The sequence below is a fragment of the Sus scrofa genome, chromosome 8 (genome assembly GCF_054392235.1).
Source record: "Sus scrofa isolate SSC_HxYL_T2T_F1_AM1 chromosome 8, Sscrofa_HxYL_maternal_Yorkshire_Landrace_v2.0, whole genome shotgun sequence".
NCBI lineage: Eukaryota > Metazoa > Chordata > Mammalia > Artiodactyla > Suidae > Sus > Sus scrofa.
The window spans coordinates 109,461,110-109,486,319 of NC_139390.1; the positions used below are offsets into that span (position 1 = coordinate 109,461,110).

Consider the following 25,210-nt stretch of genomic DNA (forward strand, 5'->3'; position numbering starts at 1 on the left):
TTTTAAAGTAGTTTATTTGCAGTTAGCCCTCTGTGGGGTGAGTACTGAACTGAATAATAACATATGACTTACTTTTGTAAGCAAATGCCCAAGCCATCAAAATGCCAACAAGAATGGAAAGTAGTATAGAACATTCTTCTTCAGGCATGATTAGAACTAGGCCACGAGTGATTTCACAAAATGCTAAGCCTATGTCAATTCTGAAAATAATAACTCTCCATTTGCTGCCTCTTGATTTCTCAGTGTAAACTTGTGGGGGCTCATGAGTGAAATATTTCTTTTCTTGCCAGCCACGAAGTTTATGTTAGCCCTAAGCCAGGGGAAGAGAAATGAATTTTTAATTTTTAATCTGAAACATTTTCTGATGTTTTTCATAGCTTTCTCCTCAGAAAAGAAAGCCAATCAGTAGAAGCACACCAGTGGAGGAGCACAGAGGCCAAGGGAGCCCTTGGCCCGAGGCCCTCGTTCTTCTCTCTACTGTGGTCTGTGCCTGCACATCGTCTACTCCACCATTTGCGCTGGTAATGTTTCCCTTTGGCATGGATGGAGGATAAGGCTGTGACAGCTGAGATCCTGACCAAGTCTGAGGAGGCGGAATCTCACAACCTCATAACATCAGTTTCCTCGAAATGAGATTTGACAGATGGATTATGGGCCTTTCCTAGAAACTCTCTTCAGCATATTGCTATTGGATTTTCAGGGATGACTTCATGATTTCAGCCACTCCACTTGAAGTGCAGTGATATTGTATGTTGATTTAAATATATGTTCCCTGGGGGAAAAGTTTTTGCAGTTGTAAAATTTTAACATTGCTCCCATTATTTTTATAGGGGCATAGTTCTTTAGTCAGTTTAACTCGATGCCACTATGTTCGTCATTGTTGGCCTTAGTGAACTGTAAATAGAACTGAAGAGATGTATGTACTTCACCTCTATACTAAATGAGTGGTTAAATCTGTATAAAATGGTAAACTTGAAACTATTCTTTAAACAAATCATTTCTTTAAGATGAGAAATTGTGAGCATACCTCATTTTTAGGTGAACTAGATTGTGAAAGATAAAATCCTTATGTGATGGTGATAGCTTTGCTGTGTACATGTATACTCACAGAAGTAGTTCAGAGATAGATGGATTTGCATTAAATCTATGTTTTTTCTTCCTGTACATTTGAGTAATCATTACCAAAAAAACATGGCTCTGTTTTCTCAAACCAACAAAAAATGGAAAATGAATGTCTCCAAATTTTATTGCAATTAAATTATACAGTGACATGACAGATGTCTAAAAAATAAGCAGATTTAAAAAGGATTAAGTTCATCTATTTAATAAGGATTCTGCTAGGACCAACTGGAGATCCTTCGTGGGCTGGTATAAAGCAGGAGTGTGAGGTCCACAGATAAAAGAAAACCAGGAGTATCTGCTGTAGCTGCAGTCAAACAATCCAGAGATGTAGCTGAGACTATCTGGCTCCAACTTCCAGAAGTTAGTCTGCTTAATTCCAGCTCAGTTTTTTTTTCAATTTCTGGAAATATTTGAAGCTTTGTCTAACACAATGGCAAAAGAGCCTTAGGCAGTTGAATACTTTCAATCTCAGTCTGGCTACTTAATTCTTGATAATTCTTGAGAATGAATTATCCTTCTCTTATGTTAATTCACTAAAGGGTTGTTTCTTCTATTCCTTTTTAAAGAAACAAACCATTCTTGGCCACTACTTCAGTATAAGTGAATCAGAAAAACAACAATTGTATCAAAACATTCCCTTGTGGCACAGAGGAAAGGAACCCGATTGGTATCCATGAGGATTTGCATTCGATCCCTGGCCTTGCTCAGTGTGCCGGGGATCCAGCATTGTGGTGAGCTGTGGTGAAGGCCACAGATGCAGCTTGGATCCAGCGTTGCTGTGGCTGTGGAGAAGGCCAACAGCTGTAGCTCTGGACTCAACCCCTAGCTTGGGAACTTCCATATGCCACAGGTGTGGCCTTAAAAAAGCGAAATTTAAAAAAAAAATAGTGTATTTTTTAAAATTACTATTTCCTTGGATTAGTGAAAAAGTCATTGTAATACCAACTTCTAGTTGTGGATTAAGTTTGTCTAATGTTTCCATCAGAAAAAAAAAAATTGAACAAACATGCAAGAAGTACCCTTTGATTGGCTTGTTATAGGTCAATTCAACAGCAGTAAAACATGATTTAACCATTCTATTACTATCACTGAAGTCATCCTATCAACTAATTAGCAAGCTACCAAGCACTGACAAGATTGTGCAAATACTAATGTATTGGGAAAAAATCCAATTTAGGTGAGACCTAATTTTATTTCAATTCCCAGCAGGTGACTACAAATGTGCAAAGAGGACCCCCTTGCTCAGAGTACTATTGTCGTTCTGAAAGGACAGATTTCCACAGCCCTGGCCTGAGAATCAGCCAGTTGCTCCCGTGTCCTTTTCCCCAGAACATTTCTTTGGAGACTCTCTGTCTCAGATCATTATAAAGGCTATACTCTTCTGCTGTGGCACTTACTTCATTATCATACATAATTTGTAGAAACTGTTTGAGGAAAAAATGTGCCACTTTGAAAGGAGAGGAAGTCATACCACATAGTCTGTTTACTTTGGAAATGTAAGATCAGGCATATTTTAAGTTTTCAGTGATCATGGAGAATTTGATCTTTGACTTGAAGGCGTATTCACTTTGCCATGGTTGTGATGTGATGTCAGAAAGAAACATTCTTCCTTGGGGTCTAGTTAAGTCTGGGAGTTAGGCCAGCCTCTAACACTCACTGGCATAGATTTCTTAATTCCGTTTTCTTTATCAAAAAAAAAGGATATATTAGTCCAAAATCCTAACATTATTAAGCATAGACTAACTTCCAGATAATTTTCCTTCGTTTAGTTATTGAGTTCTGTCACCCAGTAAGAGAGGTTTAATTATCCCCTTGTTATAGGTGATTGATCAGTGTCTCATGGAAAGAAAATGGCAGAGCCAGGATTCAAAACTAACTGGCCCAGGGCCAACAAGTTCTTTTACATGCTATAATTCTGCTTCCTAGATTACACCAGCAGGTTCTATTTGTTTTAATGGTTCTTTGGTTCTTCATCAAGTTTCAGGACAAGAGCATAACTTCTTAAAAGAAAATATCTTTTTTTTTTTTTTTCCTTTTTATGACCACACCTGCAGTACATGGAAATTCCCAGGCTTGGGGTTGAATTAGGAGCTACAGCTTCTGGCCTACACCATAGCTCACAGCAACACCAGGATCCTTAACCCACTGAACAGGGCCAGGGATTGAACCCTAATCCTCATGGATACTAGTTGGGTTCTTAACCCACTGAGCCACAATAAGAACTCCCAGAAGATAATATCTTGTTAAGAAAAAATACCATATAATGTGTAGAATGTATGTTACCCTCTGAATTAAAAGAAGTTAGGAGAAGTATCTCATTTAAGCTCCTACATAGAAAAATAGACACTTAATGTTAAAATGTATTAAAGGTACAAGTGTGGGCCTTATTGGTTGCTTTTGTGTATTAATACTTTTTCATGTAGCTTGGTCACAGGTAGAATTGAATCTAAAAGACATACCTCCCAATTCAATATTTCAATTTAACAATTATTCTTAAAATACTCATTTTCAAAAATGTCCAGGTAACTCAAAACATCTCACACTGCTTCTTTATGTGTTAATTTTGGTTGAATCTATATTTGGAGGAAAGGGCACAGTCATTTAGCAGCCATCATTCTCCACAATTTGAGGGTCCCTTCTCCACATTTCATTTCTGTTGTTTTTCTCCTAATCTCCCTGGGCACCTGAATGATATTAAATCCTAGGGAGATATAAAATCATTTGCATTGCTCCTACAGCCACACTATGATCTTTTTACTAGCTTAAAATTGCTTAAGATCATCCTAGTACATACTCAAAAGAAAGAAAAATATTTGCTATAATCCTTACTTTCAGTAGTTTTGAAATTTTAATTAAAATGATTTTAATTTTTCTTGCCTAGTTTTTTTCATATATATATATACCTCTTCAATTACATCAGTCTTTGCTCCAAGGGAAAAATATGTCATGGGGAAATAGGTTCTACCTGCAGCCTTTGTAATTCATAGAAAAGGAAAGTTTTACCACCATATACACATACTACACATATACACACATACACCAGACACCACAAACATACCACCCAGGCTTCACATGCACATGCACCACACACACACACATGCACACACATGTACACGCTGCCTCTACCTCCTTAACCTTCCAGGCAACACTGTGGGTCTCTAGGTTTTCCATTTGTGGCTGGGTAGATTTATTCAAATTGGAAATTTTGTATAATAAAGCTAATTTTTTCCATTTTGCTTCAAATCCTTGTGTGTATAATATATTGCCAAGAATATTGACAAACTCTATGTTAAGCCTCTACAGGAAGTGATAATGTTGAGATCTAGAGCCAATTAACTTGCCAGTAATTGCTGACTAATATGAGAGGAATGTAATGTTTGGAGAAATGTGTGAGTTTGTGTGTCCTACACTCAGAAGTTAAAATAACTTCTCTCTGCTCGTCTTCCAATTTATTCACTCCAACATAAGAAGAAAGAACACTATTTATGAGGCTCACGAAGTACTGCTTTGATCAAATAAATCCAACCCTTAGGGCTTCCCAATATGCTTGACTTATTAACAAGAATTAATTTGCAGGGAGAAATCCATCTCATGAACTCCTTTTCCTCAGTCTGCCCTTGAAGGGTGGAGTGTGCCTAGATGGACTGGTGATCCTGTTTGCACATCTGTGGGAGAAACTCACGTCTCCGTTCTTCCTCCTCTGCTGCCATAGGGCCATAGCGTGATGAACTATGTCAGCCAACACAGATCCACAGGCAGCTGGCGAGCACCAGCCCTATCCACTCAGAGACACATCTGTAGACAGGGGCTGGCTTTGTGCTGTTGAAGCTGTTCAGAGTGTCACTTCACATTCATTTACCACATGTGAGCCGTATCCATGTGCTCTAGGAAGGGAGGCTGAGGAATATGTATGCAAGATCTCAGGGTCTGGTCTAGGCTGAGATACCCTGCATTTCTCACAAGGGATTATAGCACTGAGCAAGATTTAGCACATAAAGAATGAAATAGGTCTCCTCCCCTCCTTTGATTCTAACTTCCATAGGTTCTTTCTGTCTTCCTGCTTCCTGACGTCTCCTGAATTCCTTAAACCAAAAATGTCTTTCCCTTAAATTTCCTCTATTTCTTCTTTCGTCTTCTCGTATTTCTTTTAAGTAACTGAAGTTTCAAAAGGACAATCTGGATGCTAGCATAAATGTAAACAGTATGATCTCGAGTTCTCTTAGGAAATGTAGTAACTTATGTGGGGTCTCAAGATTCCAGTTTCTGAATCCAGACCCCTCTCCTGATTCTTAATAAAGAGCTCAATGTGTCCCAAACTGTTATGAGTGGCATCTTCACTTCCAAACACACTCTGTCTTCTCTTCCCTATTTTTATCTACAGAATTGTCATGCATCAAGTCCCACAAACCAGAGACCTGGGAAATATCAGCCCCTCCACACTCTGCTTCTTCTAATCAACCTTCAGCTGCAACCCATTCTGCCTCCCCAACACCTCTTGTTCCTCTCCAGAACCTCACCTTTGGCATCTGTTCATGCTTGCATCACCTCTCACCAGAGCTACCCCTGTATCCAAATGTCAGTGGACACCTTGCCCTGCACCCTCCTAACCTCTCCAGGAGTGGCTTACATTTTTTAGTAGCACAGGGCCCTGAGCTCCTGCTTCTGCTGAATGAGCTCAGCTTTGTGGAACATCTCAGTGCTGCTCATGCTGCACACTAAGCAACCCCAGTCATTCGGCCACATCCCTGAATTCTTTCCTCTGCACCCTAACACATACTTTTGTGTGTAATGAAAGATTTGGAGGAAATCAGTGAGGACACTACCATAGTGAAACACAGCTGGACTCCATGGTTCCCCGCCCCCATGTTCTCCCCTTGCCTTCCATTTATAGAAAAAAACTTTGGTCAAAGAATAAGTTTAATCAGAAAAGTGAGAAAATGCAGAAGCAAAGCAAAAGAGTCAAAGGAGGCCAAATAATAATAGTTTAGTATAACCATTAAGCAAAATCAGGGACCGTCTCAATTCCTTCTCAAGAGCTATAGATAGTATTTGGAGCCATATCCTTTGCCTTGTAGAGACTGAAACACCCTTTTAAAAGCTCTTGTCCACTAATTATCAGTGGAGGGAGTTGGCTTTGGACCCGAATCTGCTCTCCCCTGCTCCCCGCAGTTGCCAGCCTCTGAAATAAACTTTCCTTTGAATCCACCTTGCCTTTGTATTTTATTGGCTTTAGAGCAGCAAGCCGGACCCCACCTTTGCTAACAGCTTCTGGTACCCAGCGTGACGCTGAGCTCTCGCGATAACTGGCTCCTCCGGGTTTTCCAGAGGAGAGGCGCCCGCCATGACACGACAGGCGGATGGCTGCTTTGCTCCAACTTCTTGTGGCCAGCTGATCCTGAGAGGGGTTTGGGGGACAGTTTTTCAGCAGCTGCTAAAACCGTTTCGGGGATCCTCCCTGTTTCTCTCGTGCTCAGCACTGGCTGCCAACTTAAAATTTCCCTTGGTGGAAAGGAAAGGTGCATCTGGACAAGCCGAAAACCTCCAAGCCCGGGTAAGTCCACCCAAGAGCACCACACAAACTTCTGTTTTGAGTATGAAGAGCTATTGGGGCATTTTGCCAATTGGTTCTGACGTGTATCTAACACGAGGACTGTGTGTTTGCGGGAAGTACTTGTTTGGGCCTCCATATCAGTCGTCATCAGAGGTTTTGTGACATTTCTGTTTTCTGGTGTATCTGTGTTCCATTTGTGTGATTGGTGGTCTTGTTGTCTTTTGTAAAATGACAAACTCAGAGTCAATTCATTAGAAAGATTTTACCTCTGAAACTATGACTAAAGAAAAAAAGATGATTTAAAAAAAAAAAAAAAAAAACATATGGCAGCAGTACTCTTTGGACTCCAAAAAAAGTTGATTAAATGAAACTCAAAAAAAATAATAGGGAGTTCCCGTTGTGGTGCAGTGGAAATGAATCCAACTAGTATCCCTGAGGGTGCGGGTTTGATCCCTGGCCTCGCTTAGTGGGTCGGGGATCTGGCATTGCCCTGAGCTGTGGTGTAGGTCGCAGTCTGGTGGGCTTGGATCCCGAGTTGCTGTGGCTGTGGCATAGGCCAACAGCTGCAGCTCTGATTCAACCGCTTAGCCTGGGAACTTCCATATGCTGTGGGTGTGGACCTAAAACAAAGGAAAAAAAAGTGGGCAAATTAATATGGATACAGAAGGTGATAAAAGTTTTGTAAAGGTGATTTGATAAGAGAATTGTGTACATTGTTAAGATCAATTTAAGATTAGATTGAATTTAGGTAAATGAATTTTATCATTAACAATAACCTGGTGCTAAGCTGAAATTTGGTTTCCTGTTAAGAGAACAGTTTTCCTGGAATATTGAGGTGCTTTTGATAACAGATTATAACTTTCTATATCTAGCTAATTTTGAGATTTCCAGAGGACCCCAAGGCATCTCAGTGAGAAATATTGGTTAAAAAATTTAAAGAATTCTAATAAAAAGATATTATTTTACTTGATTTTTTTTTTTTTTTTTTTTTTTTTTTTTTTTTTTGCTTTTTAGAGCCGCATATGTGGCACATGGAGGTTCCCAGGCTAGGGGTCTAATCGGAGCTACAGCTGCCAGTCTGTGTCCCAGCCACAGCAACACAGGATCCGAGCTGTTTGCTACCTGCACCACAGCTCACAGCAATGCTGGATCCTTAACCCACTGAGGGAGGCCAGGGATCAAACCTGCAATGTCATGGTTCCTAGTCAGATTCGTTTCGTTTCCGCTGTGACGGGAACTCCTATTTTACTTCTGATCATGCTTTTGACCCCAAAATTCAGGATGGAAAAACTTATTCAGTGAAGTTGTCACAGAGAATAAATACTTATGATATGTGTCACTGCTGGCTTTAAGTTTACTGCTTGAAGCACATATACAACGTTTATGTGATGATTGGGTATAATTGATAAAATGTATAACCATCTATAAAATGTTTCGCATTCAACATACCTCTGTACTTGTTTGTTATGTCTGATTAGTTTACCCTCATGTGAATAACTAGGCCAATATGTAACAAAAAGTAGGCCTGGCACCAAGGGACATAAATGGACCCAAAGTAGGCCACTGAGCCACTCTGGAAACATTGGGAAAATATATTATCAATGCTTTCTATGGAAACATTTGCAATTAAACTGGGGGGAAATGATAGAAAAATCTTCACATACTGAGATATGGGGAAGTCATTCTGGCCTATACATGATTTAATTTGAACTTTAGGCCAACCAAAACAGCCTGTGCTTTAATCATTAGGGGGAAAGAAAAACACATTCAGGGAATAATACAAATATGCATTTTGATTATTACACTCATTGTACTACTAATTTTCAAATGTTTTTCCGGGTACTATGACAAAGTAATCAAAGAGAGAGGTAATGTTTTCGTAATACAAAATACTGATTTTAAGCTTGGAACTTGAAATTATTTCCAACTGTGTCCATTCCCCAAATTAGGTAGGACTACTCCCCATTTCAGCAGAAAGTAACCAAAGCAATCAGTGCCCCATTCCCTCAAGCACTGGAAAAAATTGGAATGGAAATGGAACTAAAACAGAGTTCCTCAGCCAAGTTTATGATTAACCTCTCTATCCAAAACTTGATTCCCTTTCTTGTTTTGTACCTGTCCCTCCTCAAGACTGAGGAGTGTTAAAGAAAAGGGGGAAACTAAAACACAGCTGGACTCTATGCCCCCACCCCACCCCCCACCCGCCATGTACTTTGCCTGCCTTTTGCCTGCAGGAAAACTTTGGTCAAAGTTTAATCAGAGAAGTGAGAAAATGCAGAAGTAAAGCAAAAGAGTTAAATGAGACCAAATAATAATAGTTTAGTTTAGTCGTTAAGCAAAATCAAGGACCTTCTTAAGGTTCCTTCTCGAGAGCTGTAGATAATATTTGGAGCTATATCCTGTGAGCTGCCTTGTAGAGACTGCAATTCCTGTTTACAAGCTATTTTCACTGATTGTCAATGGGGAAAGTCAGCCTTTGGACGTGAGTCTACTCTCCCCTGCTCCCCCAGTTACCAGCCTCTGAAATAAAGCAAACTTTCCTTTCTATCTACCTTGCCTCTTTATTAGCTTTAGAGTGATGAGCAGCCAGACCCCACTTTTGATACCAGTAGTATTTGATACCAATATTATCATATATAATATGTTAGTGTATGATACCAATTGTGTACGATACCGGTAGTATATTATTGCTTGTAAACAAGGCTCTCTGTAATTGCTTAGGTCTTCTAGGGGAGATATTGTGGGACCATAGTTCATGTTGTGAAAAAATGAATCCGTGTACAGCTCCAGTACACTCACAGAGAATAGAATGGGAGAGAAAAAGTGGAAACAATAAATTTCAAGTAATGAATCTGAGAGTTTATTTTCACTTTTTGGCAGCCCAGTAAAACAGTTAGGAGCTCTGGTATTTTCAAACTGTGTGTAGTGAAGCCCTAGGAAGCAATCCTAAGAGCCACCACCAGGGGGTGAAAAAGAGACAAGTGCTCAAGGTCCTGGCCATTTACCTGATCCACCGAGAGAAGTTCCACTGCCCTGGGATGTGGCGATTAGAGCTCCATTTAAGAGTTAACTTGAGGAGACCCTGTCCTGGCTCAGTGGAAACAAATCTGAGTAGCATCCATGAGGATGCAGGTTTGATCCCTGGCCCCACTCAGCAGGTTAAGGATCCCGCCTTGCCATGAGCTCTGGTGTAGGTTGCAAACACAGCTAGGATCCAGTGCGGCTGTGGTGCAGGCCAGGAGCTACAACTCCGATTCGCCCCCTAGCCTGGGAACCTCCATATGTCACAGGTGCGGCCCTAAAAAGACAGAAAAGAAAAAAAAAAAAAAAAGCTTAAAAAGCAGTGGCCTGAATAATGCACAAATCCTTATTATGGCTTCCAAGACAATTCACTTCCAAGTAGTTCCTCCTCAGACATCCTCCCACTGCCAATAATCAGTGGCCTCCTTCCTGGCCTCCTAGAGATCTTCCCTCAGAGAAGTCTTCCCCAGACACTGGCTCATTCCCTCTTCTATGCTTTCAACCACACCTGCTTCATACATTTAGCCATCATTATATTAGTAACATTGTTTTAGAAACTTTTGGTTTATGTACCAGTTTTCCTTGCTTATCTATTTGCTCTAGAGAGAAGCACTTTAGTTATTTTTATATCTCTGACATGCAGCACAGTAATTCTGTGAGTTTGACAAAAATACTCAGCCTCCATGAGCTTCAGATTTTCCTTGAATAAGTATCCCACATATTATTTGGGGCCTTCGAGACCCTCTGATATGGCTTGTCATCTCTGTCTTACCAACTCACCATGACTTCCAAAGCTCATGTCACCCTGGATGTAAACCTGAATATAAAATTCAGAACCTTCCAGAGTTTCCACAAGTAATCTAATCCCTACAAAGAGTTTCTCACAGTTTGTAAAGTCCTTCCTGAAGATTTGTGGGGTCAAAGGGAATGCGTTCATACAATCCTACAAGTTCCTGTCTAGTATTTATGTACCCTGCCTTGCCTTCTATTACAGTTTTATTGCCCTGTTATTTTTATTTTTACTTTCTCTTTTGCCTTTTTCCACTTAGTATTCAGTTTCTGAGCTTTTATCCAACTTCCACTTCTTTCTTTTATGTCAATAGCAACAAATATTCTCCCCTTTGTCATAAATACAATGATGGTCACTTATTTTTCAAATGTGTGCTTGAGGTCTTACCCTGTTCCCGAGAAGATTATCTTTACATTCTGTCACCAAAACAACAAACAAAAGGCAAGGCTCTCTCTGAAATGAATTCTGATAAATTCAATTTTCTCTAGATGTTAAGGCACAAAATGAAGAAAATAGTTAATATATGGAATTATTTAAGGATTAAATTATATAATGTATATAAAGAGCATAACATGGTGACTGGTACATGGTAGGAACTCAATACATTCTTTGGTTTCTATAAAGAAAAATGTCAATGTTGATAAAGGCTGATCAAGAACTGTACAAGTCAGCCTGCCACAGTTTCAGGGATGAGCAGAAGACGAATGACTCCAGGGTCAGAGACAGAAGATTTCATTACTCCCAGTGATAGGAGTAGCCACAGTATCAGCATTTTCTCATGTCATTTCTCTGAGCCTGATTCCCACAGAATAAAGTAGAGACTGCCAGGTGACATCTTCACATGCAGTCGGCTGCATTACAGGAAAGGAACCCTGACTTAAAGGACCCAAGCCTTTTATGATGGGCAGTAAGCCTGCCTGAACTTTGCTCTGGAAAGAGACATTGTCTTTATTATACCAGACTGAAAACCAGTCTGCCATTTCCTCCAGGAGATAGTTCCTCTATTTACTGAATCTGTTTACTATGAAAATATTAAAAAAAAAAAAAACAGAATTTTTTGCAGAATTTCTGTTTGCAAGATGTACAGAAATGGGAGACCCCAATGGAGAATTATCTCCCAGCAGATATTTATGAATAAAATCACAAATTTTCTAAAAACTGTAATAAATTTAATCTGTATGAGCTCTGAACTAAAACTTGGGTTACATGTACAATAACTATCATTTATAAAATGGGAAGCTTCCAATTAACTCAGTCTTAGATATATCTTGATACCCTTATCAACAGTATGTCTTAAAGTCAGAGTTCTCATCATGGCTCAGCAGAAACAAATCCAACTAGGAATCATGAGGTTGCAGGGTTAAGGATCCTTACTCAGTGGGTTAAGGATCCAGCGTTGCTGTGAGCTGTGGTGTAGGTCACAGATGTGGCTCAGATCTGGCATGGCTGTGGCGTAGGCTGACAGCTATAGCTCCAAGTAGACCTCTAGCCTGGAAAGCTCCATATGCCACGGGTGCGGCCCTCAAAAGCCAAAAGAAAAGACCAAAAAAAAAAAAAAAAAAAAAAAAAAAACCAGTATGTCTTAAAGTCAGTTATTAGGCAGTATCATTCCTTATATATCTTTGGTTTCTATTGTATGTGATACTCAAAAGAATGATTAAAAAAATAAGATTTCCTCGTTCTCTGAAGAAAGTTACTCTAGCATAATACTTTTTTAAAGGTATTCAAGAAATCGTTGCTTTCTTGCTTTCCACCATCTTTTTGGAATAGCACCTCAATGCCCTTTAGGAAAATTATCTTTTTCCTCTCCGGACCCATTTTGATCGAAAGTGTCCTGTTCTCTCCTAGGCAAGAGATAACCATGTGATCCAAAACAGGCCAGTTGGATACTCCTTTGCTGGAATTTGAATTTCAAGCCAGCAATTTGCCTTGAGGAATCAGTGGTTTCTACATTTCCCCCTTAGATTGACCATGTTCTACAACTTTCCTGATATTCATGTGAGTAACTCAGCATCTCTTTGATCAATTCTTTGTCAGTCAGAGTTAGTTTCTCTAGTTTGAAACAAAAGAATCTTAATCACAAATGTTGTCCTTAAAGCTGAGATTATTTCAAGGGTGTTATGAGAAATATACATACCATGCATATACTTTTTTTTCTTTATCTTTGAAAATGCTAAGTCGGACTGGTGGTAGCCTTATAATGACATAATCAGATCCAGTATGATCAAATGAGCTAAACAATTCAAATGTTACGCTTGCCAGTCTTACAAAATATTACGTCGGATCATTACACAGTACATTTTAATATATTTTAAAGTGGAAAACACCATAATAAAAATAAACAATTATTCACTTGGATTTTCTCTGAAATCTGACAAAATGCCTTAAGAAGATATTTTAATGAAGCACCTTTGGGAAAAATTCCAATGAAATAAAACCACCAAAGCCCACATCTAATGTCCTTATTTATTTAGCCAAAGTGCTTACTTGCATGTAACTGATAATTTACGTTTTAATAGATTGTTAATAAATAAATCATAGGAAATAGAATTCTTTTGTGTAAAAACTATACCAAATGAGTTTTGTTTTAAAAAAAAATCAATGGGATGATGGTGTTTCTTTCCAGCAAAGTTAAATTCTAGTGTTATAAACTTCAGATTATTCTGTAGCAAAATGTTAACTCAGTACAGAGCAGCTCCTCAATGAGAAATTAAGGTAAAATTCCTGATGGCTTCCACATTTTCTGTAAATCAGTACATTTTGGACAGTTGTTTGATTCCACACATATCCTAACTCTAACCTTGATCAACTGTCTATTTTGGATGTTATTGTTTGTCAGTGTCATTTACTAGAAATTCCTTTTGTGTGCATGAAACTATTGTGTGTGGAGTGTTGGGTGATATAAAAGAGAGGCCATTCCCATGTTTTCTGTTGTCTATGGAAAAGCATTCTAGCAGCTCTGGGGAGAATGCATTGAAGCCAGGGGAGCTTGAAGCTCCTTTTAATTTCCAATCTACTCCTTGGTCTTTCAATGTCTCTAGCAGTATCATCTTCCTTCTATATATCACAGGAGGCAATCAGTCAAATTTGGCAATTTAAAGTGAGCAAAATATTGTAATATTCAAGTATTCTACCAAAATTTTGTAAGGTTTTTTTTTTTGCCAAAATATATTATTTAACAATTCACAAAATGTGGAATCATTTTTTCCAAAAAGATTACTAGCTTTTAATTTATTTTTATGTTATACCTAGTTTGATAATGTTCTAACAGTATGACAGAAATCTGTCTTTAATGTAAAATATTAAAATTAATCCCAGAATACAAATTAATTACCAAGAAAATTAACAAATTTAAAATGAATTTTTTATAACATAGGGAAATGGAGAACCAATATTTCTGATATAACTTCATATTATAATCATAAATTTAATTTTTTCCACTTTTATTATGTGTTTTTCAGAAGGAATTACCATTAACAATATTTGGCAAACTTTTAATTTACCTTTGGACATTAATTATTGCTTTATTACCAAATAATTTAGCATCTATTTTCTTTACCCTCTACAGATTGCTTTCAAGTAAACTGAAAAAAAAAATCATCAGGTTAAAATAAGGTTTTTACTGATAGATGTAGTTGAGATTGTTTAAGAGCTTTTATCCTAAGTCCTGCAAAAGATTCACTTTTATCAAATAAGAAAGTAATAAATAAGCAAATTTTGTAGAAAATTTTATAGAAAGTGCATAGAATTTGGAGTCAGGTACAGATTCTGTTCCAGCCAATGCTGGACAACTTGACATGCAAGGAGATAATGGAGCAGCAGTTGTCATTCTTTTTTGACATTATACTTTCATTTTTCATTTACCTTTTCAGTCATCTTTCAGGTATCCTTATATAAATAATATGCAAAAAATTAAATTACATTGCATTTTATATAAATAGCTTTATAATATCTTTATGACAAATCAATTATAAATACTTGGTGTTAGTAATATATACTTACATTTTAAAAATACATTAAAGTGCTACCATACCTAGGGTTAGTAAGAATGTAGCAATTGTACAATTCAAGGAACAGGCTTCCCTGAGAGTTTATCTTTCAGTTTTAAAAATCTGAGTTATTAAGTTCATAATATTTAAGTCACAATTCAAAGCCAAGGGCTACTTGAGTCAGAAGTGTTTATTTTTAAAACGCCAGAGTATTTAACATTTTAGCTATTACACAAAATTCTTTTCATAATTTTTATTCTTTCTTGAAATTCTGAAAAATTTCAAGGTAAACTCAGGTTCCAGGAGCATTTATCTTTAGAAAAATAAATCATATCACTCAAGGAGAAGCTAAATCACAGGTGTGGATTTAGGGTTAACAATTTGTAGAATGAGGACTTTTTATGTTATAGTCTAGTTTGGAGGCATCCTGATGAAGCCGAGCTTATGTATATCATTTTATGTAGAGACATTTTATAGATCAGACAATATTCCAGAGTAAAGAGTTTCAAGCACATTCTTGATATTAGTGTCTGCAAGACATCTCCAGTTTCCAAAAGACAATCAGATTGTCAATTAGTTTCTACAGAATATGCACCCTAGTTCCTAATTAGATTATTTCAAAGACTGGAGGTACAGATTCTCCTAGGTGCCCCTGAAATTTAAGTAAAAGGACATTAATGGTAAGAAGTATATAAGCCAAATGCCTTTCTTTTACAATTCCCTGTGAAAATGATTTATATATGATTTTATGCATGTTAAATCTCTTATATATAAATATTTAATTATAGCATTAAATAGTCAGATTGACAATTAAACTATTCCAACAAAAAACTAACCAAGAAAGAAAAGCTAAGATTCTGGTAAACATTTTTCTTCCTTCTGATAACTTTCTGAACGTTCTTTTACACCAAAAACATGCCACCTTAGTGCATTTCAAATTCTTTATAAAGGATGTCCAAATTGATTGCTAAAGAAGTTACGTGGCAGCTTGTAAAAGTTAGCAACAGTCATGCCAGTGTGGCATTTACATGTCCTTGAACCGAGGATTGCTGGAATAAGAAGCAGAATTTAAAGCTTTAAAAAATTATTCTCCCATTTTCATCTGAATTGGCCTCTTCGCAATCTTCTGTTTGACTAGGCTTTGGCAGGGGGAAAGAGGGAGTTGGCAGAAAGAGGGAAGGTTGAGGGTTGTTAGTGGAATGGAGGAAGGATGACATCAAAGAACATCCATCGTCTGACACTCCATAAGAAAAACCAGTTAACTTCATACATTGCAGCCAGAGGCCAATTTAAGTGTCAGTGCCTTGGAGGCATTGAGGTCATCTTTGGTAAATTAGCAGCCACATCATGATGCAAAGCTACATCATGATCATCAGCCAGGCCAACAGAGAACACTTCCTGAGAAAGGCCATCTGTTATGGTTCTTTGTAGAATAAGAGTCATCAAGTTCTTTTTTGGAGTTTCTGAATCTTGGCATGTGGTTCATGGCCTAAGATTTGATGTGCAGAAGCAACCATAAGTGTGTAAATGCTGCATTTACCATATGTGGTATTTAAAGGTAACACATGTAAATATTTTTAAAACAATATAGGGAGTTCCTCTTGTGGCTCAGCAGGTTACAAACCTGGCTAGTAGCCATGAGGATGCAGATTTGATCCCTGGCCTCACCCAGTGGGTTAAGGATCTGGCAATGCTGTGAGCTGTGGCATAGGCCGCAGCTACAGCTCCAGTTTGACCCCTATCCCAGGAACTTCCATATGCCACACCTGCAGCCCTGAAAAATAAGCAACAATAAAGTTTCCATTGCTGACCAAGCCCTTTGAGTAAAAGCCAAGGGCATGCCTCTTCAGCATCATGGTGGCAGCTAATTTGCACACACTTGAGCCTGGCTTAGCTACTTGCTATATAGCAATGCATCCTTACATGTTTTGGGTTGGTTCTTATTTTTGCCAACTTCAGTCTTTGATTTCATTTTGAGAAATCATTTAGAAATTTTGAAGTGGTCTCTGTATTGTTGGGCTGCACCTAAGTCCTTTACTTTCTGATAAAGCAAAATAGAACTCAAAGGCACGTGTGACAAAAAAAAAATCTGAGTATCTAATTAGGGCAAACCAAACAACAAATAGACTCACAGCAGTCTTATTTCAAAGCTATTCTTTGAACTTAAATTTTCAGCCTTAATTTGAGTCCTTCATTATATGGAATAGATGTTTTTCAGAATGTTGGCTGTGATATGAAGCTAATACTGGTGATTTTTTCATTGTCTTACATGATAAAGGCATATTTCTAACCCCAAACTCCTCCAAACAGAATTGAATTCCAAAATTTCTAGCAAAAAGAGACTGAGTATCAGGTTAGACATGAGATTGCTCTTGGCCTTACTAGACTTCACGCAAAGTCCCTTGAGAATTTGCAGAATTACCACCCCTACTGGAGATGTTTATTCTATCATTGCTGCCAATTTTCAATGATTCCGAAGTGATAGAACTCCCCACATTCCCCAAATTCTTTTGACCACATGTTCATGATTCCCTAAATTGAACATGTTTTTCTCTTTTGATTGGGTATATACTATACAAATGTGGGTCCTGCAGTGAATTCAGATGGAACAAATGAAGAACGAGTCTGGAACTCGGTCTTCTCTGAACTTGTCTCTGAGGCTAGACTCAGAGCTAGACCATGATTCCTACATGTTCCACATCTTTCCTACAAAGGAAATGAGCTAAACCCAATATTTCTAAAAGATTTCACTGAAGAACCTCTATTGAGAAGAAAAAATGAATGTGTTTGAAACATAGACCCTTTAGGAAGATTTCTATCATAGGCTAAAAATTCAGACTATTTGTGAAGTCTTAAGTCACAATATGTATTTGTTTTCATATATAAAATATTGAATAAAACTGAGATGTCAGCAAGATGGACCATGCATATTTTGTAACGACTTATACTCCAGACTAGTATATTTCTCCGGTAAGATGCATTCTGTAGTTTTAAAACCTGACAAGAAGTTTCTTCCTGTATTAAAGTCTTCAGAACTTGTTTCTAATGATGCTAGGCTGTAATACCATACATCGTCAGTAGGTGTCACCACTTCACATAATTTACTAGAAGGTGAAATTCCTTTGTTCACTGTCCAGCAACAAAGTAGTATATTTTAAATTTAGCATCATTAATGTAGAAGGGGCAGAAGGTAGCTTTATTTAAAATCAGGATATTTTCTACTAGGAATCTAGAAAAAGTTAAATTCTGTAGATAAATGCTATGTGAAATCAATGGGGGGATAATGGCTGCGTCCCTTGGAGAGGCATCCATTGTTTTCCTAGAATTTGGGATAACAAATGTACTTTTTTGATAGATTTTATTCCTATTCTGCCTGCAAAATTTTAAAATAAATATATAATATTGTTTCTAAATATACTAAAATAACTTTCTTCTTAAAGGGGAAAAAAAAATAACACAGTATTGTGGAAACTCATGGGATTTGGAGTCAGACCTAAATTTGAGCCCATCTCTTCCACTTACTATGTGGACACTTAAACAATTTACTTAAACTTTTTCTTTTCTTTTCTTTTTTTGCCAGAGTCCTTATATCTTACTTACAAGGTTTACACATCTGACAGTTTTTAGATGATGAATAATGTATGTAAATCTCCTTGCACATAGTAGGCATTCAAAGGCCATAGTTATTAGCAGTAGTCATGTTTCAGCAAAGCCTCAGAAACTACATTACCAGCATGGCATATGGTAGTGTTGAACATTATTATTAATAGTAGTAATATTAAAGTTAATTTTAATTTGCTCTAATGCAATATGAATCTAACATTGAAGAAGTAAGTATATTTCCATATCAAATCAAGTTCCACTTAACTTTGAATTTGATATTAAATCTGCTCTTTTCCTTGGACTCATTTACAATAAGCACACTGTCTGAAGGCCAGGCAGTAGGGAATAAACTGTAAAGATCAGGACATCCTCCCCAATGGGAAGGCCCAAATCCAAATATGGAGGATATAAGGGTGCTGGGTACATTGTAGTGCTTAAAAGAACATGAGCTGCATGATTGAGTCTTTTCCAATCAGCCCATCTGGGATTTTGATTACCTACCTCTGTCCCATGCACAGAATGGAAAACGGCAACCATTGAAAAACTTACATCATGGGCAGAGGTCTAATTGAGGTTTTGTGTGTACAGTTAAAACAACATTCTACATTGGTCTTGGCATTTTGCATTTATAGGGACACATTCAGCACACTCATACCACATAAGCATAGCATGCAACTAGAAGGGAAACAAACATGTTTTTTCCCAGTATAACAGAGCCATATCTGCCGAGGCTCTGACACATTGATCTCAGCTGGTCTTTATTTCACCATCTGGCCCCCTTTCCAGAGCTCCCTCAAAAGGGATATCTCTCTAACTAACCCATCAGGGCCTTCTCTCCCATACATCAGTCTATGTAGAAACAACAAAGGAAGTCAATTGTGCTGATTTTCTGTGTAAGGCACCATACCAGGCTTGTTAGCAGAAGCCTCCTCCTTCACCCAGCCTGGCTGGCCTCCCCTTCGCAGTCAGGAGTCTCCATTTAAGTCCCTTTTAATGAGAGGAGCTGAGAGCGAACTCAATAGTCCCAACCTTCCTCTTAAAGGAACTAGGCTCCACCCTCCCATCACAGCTACTTCCAACAGCATTCCTAATAAGACTCAATAATGTTTTCCTGTGATACTTATTCAGTGCCTACGCATTTTTATTTTCGGAAACAACAGTGCTGTTGGTTCACCTGTTTGAGCTTATTCCATTAGTAGTTCTGGACCACTTCTCAGTTTGTTGGGTGAAACTTTTTTACTGATGAGATGTGTTCAAAGAGAGGACAGTGTGCAGAAGCTCTTTCTGCTTCCAATTATTTCAGTGATTTATTTGGAGCCAAATAAGCCACTTAATCAAGGAGTGTTTAAATAATGCAGGGGTCAGCTGTAGCTGAATCTTTGATAGCTTTTTTGATTTAAGATGCATACGGACTCCCAGACCTGCCTATGGACATCACCAGGAAATCTATTCTATAGTATTCTCTTTATGTTTGTTTCCACCTGATGGTGTTCTTCAAATATGGAGTGGCACATTCAAAGATACATGTAGCACAAATCTCGCTCTCACAAATGATTGAAGCAAATATATGTCATCACATTTTCCTCCAAGAAAACTTTTTGTGGAAAATTAAAAACTTGTCCACAGTTTTCACATCCTCTGTTTACTTGGTATGACCTAGTCAGCCTTGCCTGACAGTATAATCAGCTCTCACCCACTGAGGTCACATTTACACAACACTTCCAGATTGCACTTGTCACTTGGGTTATGAGATCTTTGGCAAGCAGACCGGGCAAAATCGGCAGTATCTCTTTGTGGTAGAGATAGAGGTGCCCATATTTCCTCGGGTGTTGTTTTGACTCAATGGCTTTACCACAATGCTTTATGAACTGTCCAAAAGCTGTGATTTTGGGCATTAAGACACTGATTTCTTTACTGTAAAAAAATGACATTAACATTTATAAACGATGGTTCTCAAGTGTGGCGCCCAGACCAGTATATCAGCAACAGTACAGAACTTGTTAGCAATACAAATTCTCAGGTCATACTCGAGAAGTTGAATCAGAAACACCAGCGGGTGTTTTAACAGTCTCTCCTGGGGCCTTTGATGCATGCTGAGCTTTCACCTGTGAGATCCTTAGCAGACAGCAGATTTTACCTGCACCTTAATTGGATAACAGAGAAGATTCTCTCTTGCTGAGAAAAGTCTGAACAAAGCACTGTACAAAGGTGCCTAAATAATGTTTTTGAAGCCTTTTGCCTTTACTACAGAATCTGAATCTGAAAGCCCTGTTGAAAAGAAGCAGGTAAATAATTCTAGGCAGTGGAAACAGCCTAGGTGTATACAGCAGGTTCCCACAAAATAACTGGAAGGCTGTGTGCCTCTTTTACTTGTTTTAAAAATGAGAATCTTCATCTGTAGGCTATTCCCTTTTTTCCCTACTAAGCACAACCTCTTATTTAGGATGTTATTTTGCCCAAGTACTCTAGACTTCTCCTAATAGGCTTTCTTCTCAAGCACGGTTTTCTTAATCCTCTCAGGTCAACTCCAAACATAGCCATTCTAATCATCTTTTCTGTTGTTGTTTCTTGACTTGATGTGCTGGTAATTTCCTTTAATCTCCTCCCATTAATCACCAAGTTTATGTCTTGGGCATTTATATTCTCCAGTAATCTTCACCAGGCTTTTTGGTCCTGTATGGTCTTCTGCACTCATTCACCATCTCTATCCAAGCCATTATTTTATTAGTTTCCTTCAGTTGGTCCTTTGAGTCCCTTATCTTTGCCTTTTCCTGGCATCTGTTTAATATCTTACAGCATCACGTGGCCTAAATGTAGGTAAGCTGAAGGGCTGTCCACAGTGACAGGATGGATCCAAGACAAGATGAAATGGGGACAACCTCCTTGTGGGTGAAACATTTTAAAATAGAATCTCTGGAAGAGGATCAAGGTTGTTGGGGGTAATAGACCACAGATGGAGGTCAGGTTGGCCAGCTTGGAGCCATATCCTTGTCATCACTTTTTTTGTTCCAGGCACTGTGAGCTACCTCCAGTTTTGTCCTACATGCCTTGCATGTTGCTTCCCATCTTTGGTTTACCCCATGCCTTTGTGCAAGTTACGCAAGGTGGTCCCTCTGAGCAAGTATACCCACAAGGCAGACATTTATTAAAGGGGCCCGCCTGGGTGGACAAAATACAGACAGGTGGCCCTTCTCTTATAGGGCTCTGGTCTTAGAAAGTACAGAAGGGGCTGGATTTCAATGTCCATTGTCACTCCACTGCTCTCCCTAGTGCCTTTGTTTTATGCTAAAACTGTATAATACGACCCATTGCGCTGCTTGTCTTTTCCCCCATTTCTCACTGCTCTGTCTAAAAACGTGGTTCTCAAAATACACTTCTTGGATCTATAGCACCATCACCTAGAAACACGTTAAAAATACAAATTCTCAAACCCTGCTGCAGACCTTCTGCCTCAGCAAGCAGCAGTCTGTGTTTAAACAGGCCTTCTGGATGGTTCTGATGCATATGAAAGTTTGGAGACAATGGAAAAATACCTGGCACATAGCAGGTACTTAGTAAATATTGGTTGGTTAAATGAGTAAATTAATTTCTCTATCAAAATTAAGCTCAAGCACTATTTCCCTGAGGCTTCCCTGGCCTCCATCTCATTTGGCTATGCCCCTTCTGTGTTCTCACCTGCACTGTGCAGTGAGGTTTAATGCCCTGCAGGAAATCAGTGGACCACTTAGCTGTTTCTATGACTTAAATTGGTGCTCCTTCAGGAGGAGGATAGGGTAGGAACTCTGTTTACTGAACTTTGTCTTTGTACCCCTCAGCACATTCCTTTATCCATAATAAGAACTCAGTTCACATAGAAGGAAGCAAAGGAGGAAGATGCAAACAAGCAAATAGGCAAAGAACAACACAGTAGTCACCAGGCTGGGAATTGATACTCCCCAAAGGACCTGGACTAGAAGTTTTCTCTGTATAAAATTCCAATCAGTTCAAAAGCTCACGCTCGAAAAGATCTGTCCTTATTGTGCCTGAAATAATGTGCTATTTCCTCTTGCACATTATTAAGTTGTCTTGCTTTTACCTTAATAAGCAATGTATTTATTCAAGTATTTAAGCCACTCGTGTCTAAGGCAGCGTTCGTTTTTATTTCTAGGTCTATACCGAAACAGGGTCAGAGAATGAACATGGCCAGATCCTTAAAATACCAATCCAGTCAAGAGCAAGAGTCCAAGGATACTGGGAAGTTGGCCTCATGTGGGTGAAGCCCCAGGGGAGGGAATGTTTGACAACCGTAGAAAATGGTCCTTGAATCTTCCTGTCTTGACAACTGCTCCTCAGGTCACCACAAAACCATGCTTATCAGGGTTTTCCCCTTCACTTCCCCTTTAGCATCCTTCTTCAGCACAGCCTATGAAGGATTAGCACCTATATCTATAAAACTATAGAACTAGGATGTCCCAAGAAACTTGTTTTAGTGTTTTAGTTTGCTAGGGCTACCACAGCAAAACACCACAGACTAGGGGCTTAAATGTCAGAAATTTATTTTTTCACGGTTCTGAAGGCTGAAAGGCCAAGATAATGTGTCAGCTTGGTTTCCTCTTGGCTTGCAGATGGCTGCCTTCTCTCAGTCCTCACATGGTCTTTCTTCTGTGTGTTCTCCTTGGAATCTCTGTGTGTATCCAAATTTCATCTTCTTGCAAGGATACCAGTCATATGGGATTAGGGTCCACTGTAATGGCCTCATTTCAACTTAGTCATCTCTTTAAAGGTCTTATCTTCAAATACAGTCATATTCTGAGCTACTGAGCACCAGCTTCAACATACACATTTGGCCCATGTCATATGGGAAAGCCTGTCCCTGGGTTGATTTGGAAGTAGGTTCAGCCATTAATCAAGATCTTAGGCAAATAAATGCACTTTCTCAGGTAGGTTGATGTGCTCTTTGCCCTATCTCCCTTGATTACCTGTACACAGACTTACCTGTATCTAGACTTATCTGAACTCTTGATCCCAACTCAGTACCAGAAATGTCCAGGATCTATCCTCTGGCTTTTCTGGATGTGCAAACTACCATTTTAACCATTTTTAAGTGTCCAACTCAGTATCATTAAATATATTCACTATGGCTCTTTCCACCATGAGGGTTTTGCAGAGAAGCTGGCAGTCTGCAACATGGATGAGGAATCTCATCAGAATCTGACTGTGCTGACATGCTAATCTCAGACTTTCAGCCTCTAAACTTACCCACTGAGCAGAAGATTGTCATCCTCATTTTGCAGTGAGAAGCCAAGTCCAAAAAGGTTCAAGTGACCATACTCTTCAGGTGTTTTATAACTTCCCCGTATATAGAGAAGGGATTAAGATGGCAGAATAGAAGGACTGGAACTCAACTTCTCTCCTAAAAACAACAAAATTTGCAACTAAATACTGATCAATCTTCACCTAAATGGACAGGAAACTTTCGAAAAGATATCCTACTCCAGAAGACAAAGAGGAGGCCACATCAAGAGGTAGGAGGGGCAATTATGCAATATAAACAACCTCATACCTCCCGGGTGGGAAGCCCCACAGACTGGAAGGTAACTGGTTCACAGAGAATCACCTATAGGAGTGAGAGTTCTGAGCCCCACATCAAACTCCCACGTGTGGGGATCTGGTACTGGGAGAAGGAGCCCCTGGAGCATCTGGCATTGAAGGCCAGTGGGGCTTGTGCACAGGAGCTCCACAGGACTGGGGGAAACAGAGACCCCATTCTTGAAAGACGCACACAGATTTTCATGTGCACTGGGACTCGGCAAAGCAAAGCCTCCATAGGAATCTGGGGCAGGCCTGAATGCAGTTCTTGGTGGATCTCCTGGGAAAACGGGGTGAATGTGGCTTGTTGTGGGGGAAGGGCATAGGAGGCAAAGCTTTTGGAAATATTTATCAGTATGGTTTCTCTGCAGGTGGCTATTTTGGGAAAATCTGTCCCTACCCATCAGTGCTGAGAAGCCCCAGGCCAAACAACAATCCAGGTGGGATCACAGCTTTGCCCATCAGTAAACAGGGGGCCTAAAGACCCCCTAGGCACACAGCTGCCTTTAATATTACCAAGAGACAAAGCCCCACCCACCAGAGGGATGGGAGCCAGCTCCACCCACCAGTGGGCAGGCACCAGTCCCTCCCATCAGGAAGCCTACAGCAAGCCCCTGTACCAGCTTCAGCCACAAGGGGGGCAGACACCAGAAGTAAGAGAAGCTAAACTCTGTTATCTGCAAAAAGGTCACCACACCAAAAACCTATAAAAATGAAAAGACAGAGAACTATAACTCAGATAAGGGAGAAAGAAAAAAAACCCAGAAAAACAGCTAAGTGATCAGGAGATTCTCAGCCCCCAGGAAAAAGACTTTAGACTGTTGATACTGAAGATGATGCAAGACATTGGAAATAAACTGGAGGCAAAGATGGATAATTTACAGGAAATAGCAAAAAAATACAAGATATAAAACTTAAGAAATGCAGAATATAATAACTGAAATTAAAAATTCATTAGTAGCAGCTAACAGCAGAATACAGGAGGCAGAAGAACAAAAAGTGAGGTGGACAGACTAGTGGAAATCACTGATATGGAAAAGAAAAGAGAAAAAAGATTGAAAAGAAATGAATACAGTCTAAGAGTACTCTGGGACAACATTAAATGCACCAACGTCTGTATTATAGGGGTGCCAGAAGGAGAAGAGAGAGAGAGAAAGGGACAGAAAAATTATTCAAAGAGATAATAGCTGAAAACTTCCCTAACATGGGAAAGCAACCACTCACTCAAATCCAGGAAGCACAATGAGTACCATATAAAATAAACCCAAGGAGGAACACCCCAAGAGACATATTAATCAAACAGATTAAATATATTCAGTGTTGCATAGTCATCATCACTATTTTCAGAATTACTCATTATCCCAAACTGTACTTATTAAACAGTAACTTCTCATCTCTCCCCCAACCTCCAGCCTTTGGTAACCTCCATTCTATTTTCAGTATTAATGAATTAGCCCTTTATGTGTACCTCATAGAAGTGAAATCATAAAATATTTGTCCTTTTGTGTCTGGCTTATTTCACTTAGCTTATTTCACTTAATGTTTTCAAGGTTCATCCTTGTTGTA

The 25,210-nt window shown here is 38.9% G+C and overlaps 2 protein-coding genes across 10 annotated transcripts in view; both read left to right on the top strand.

The window, feature by feature from the left end:
- Positions 1 to 4,365, top strand: part of TNIP3 (TNFAIP3 interacting protein 3) — a 101,592-nt gene extending 97,227 nt beyond the window's left edge. For 7 of the 9 annotated variants that reach the window (XM_084973045.1, XM_084973043.1, XM_084973046.1 and 4 more), the window contains one exon: positions 378 to 4,365. In XM_084973045.1, coding sequence (XP_084829171.1) covers positions 378 to 409 — 32 coding nt within the window. In that variant the 3' untranslated portion in view covers positions 410 to 4,365. The remainder of the gene's footprint in view (positions 1 to 377) is intronic. The other 2 variants (XM_084973050.1, XM_084973052.1) reach the window with 1 other exon arrangement.
- A 2,080-nt stretch (positions 4,366 to 6,445) lies between these two features.
- The window catches only part of NDNF (neuron derived neurotrophic factor), an 88,025-nt gene continuing 69,260 nt past the window's right edge, over positions 6,446 to 25,210 (top strand). The window contains exons 1-2 of the mRNA XM_084973083.1: positions 6,446 to 6,673; positions 12,333 to 12,482. Coding sequence (XP_084829209.1) covers positions 12,481 to 12,482 — 2 coding nt within the window. The 5' untranslated portion in view covers positions 6,446 to 6,673; positions 12,333 to 12,480. The remainder of the gene's footprint in view (positions 6,674 to 12,332; positions 12,483 to 25,210) is intronic.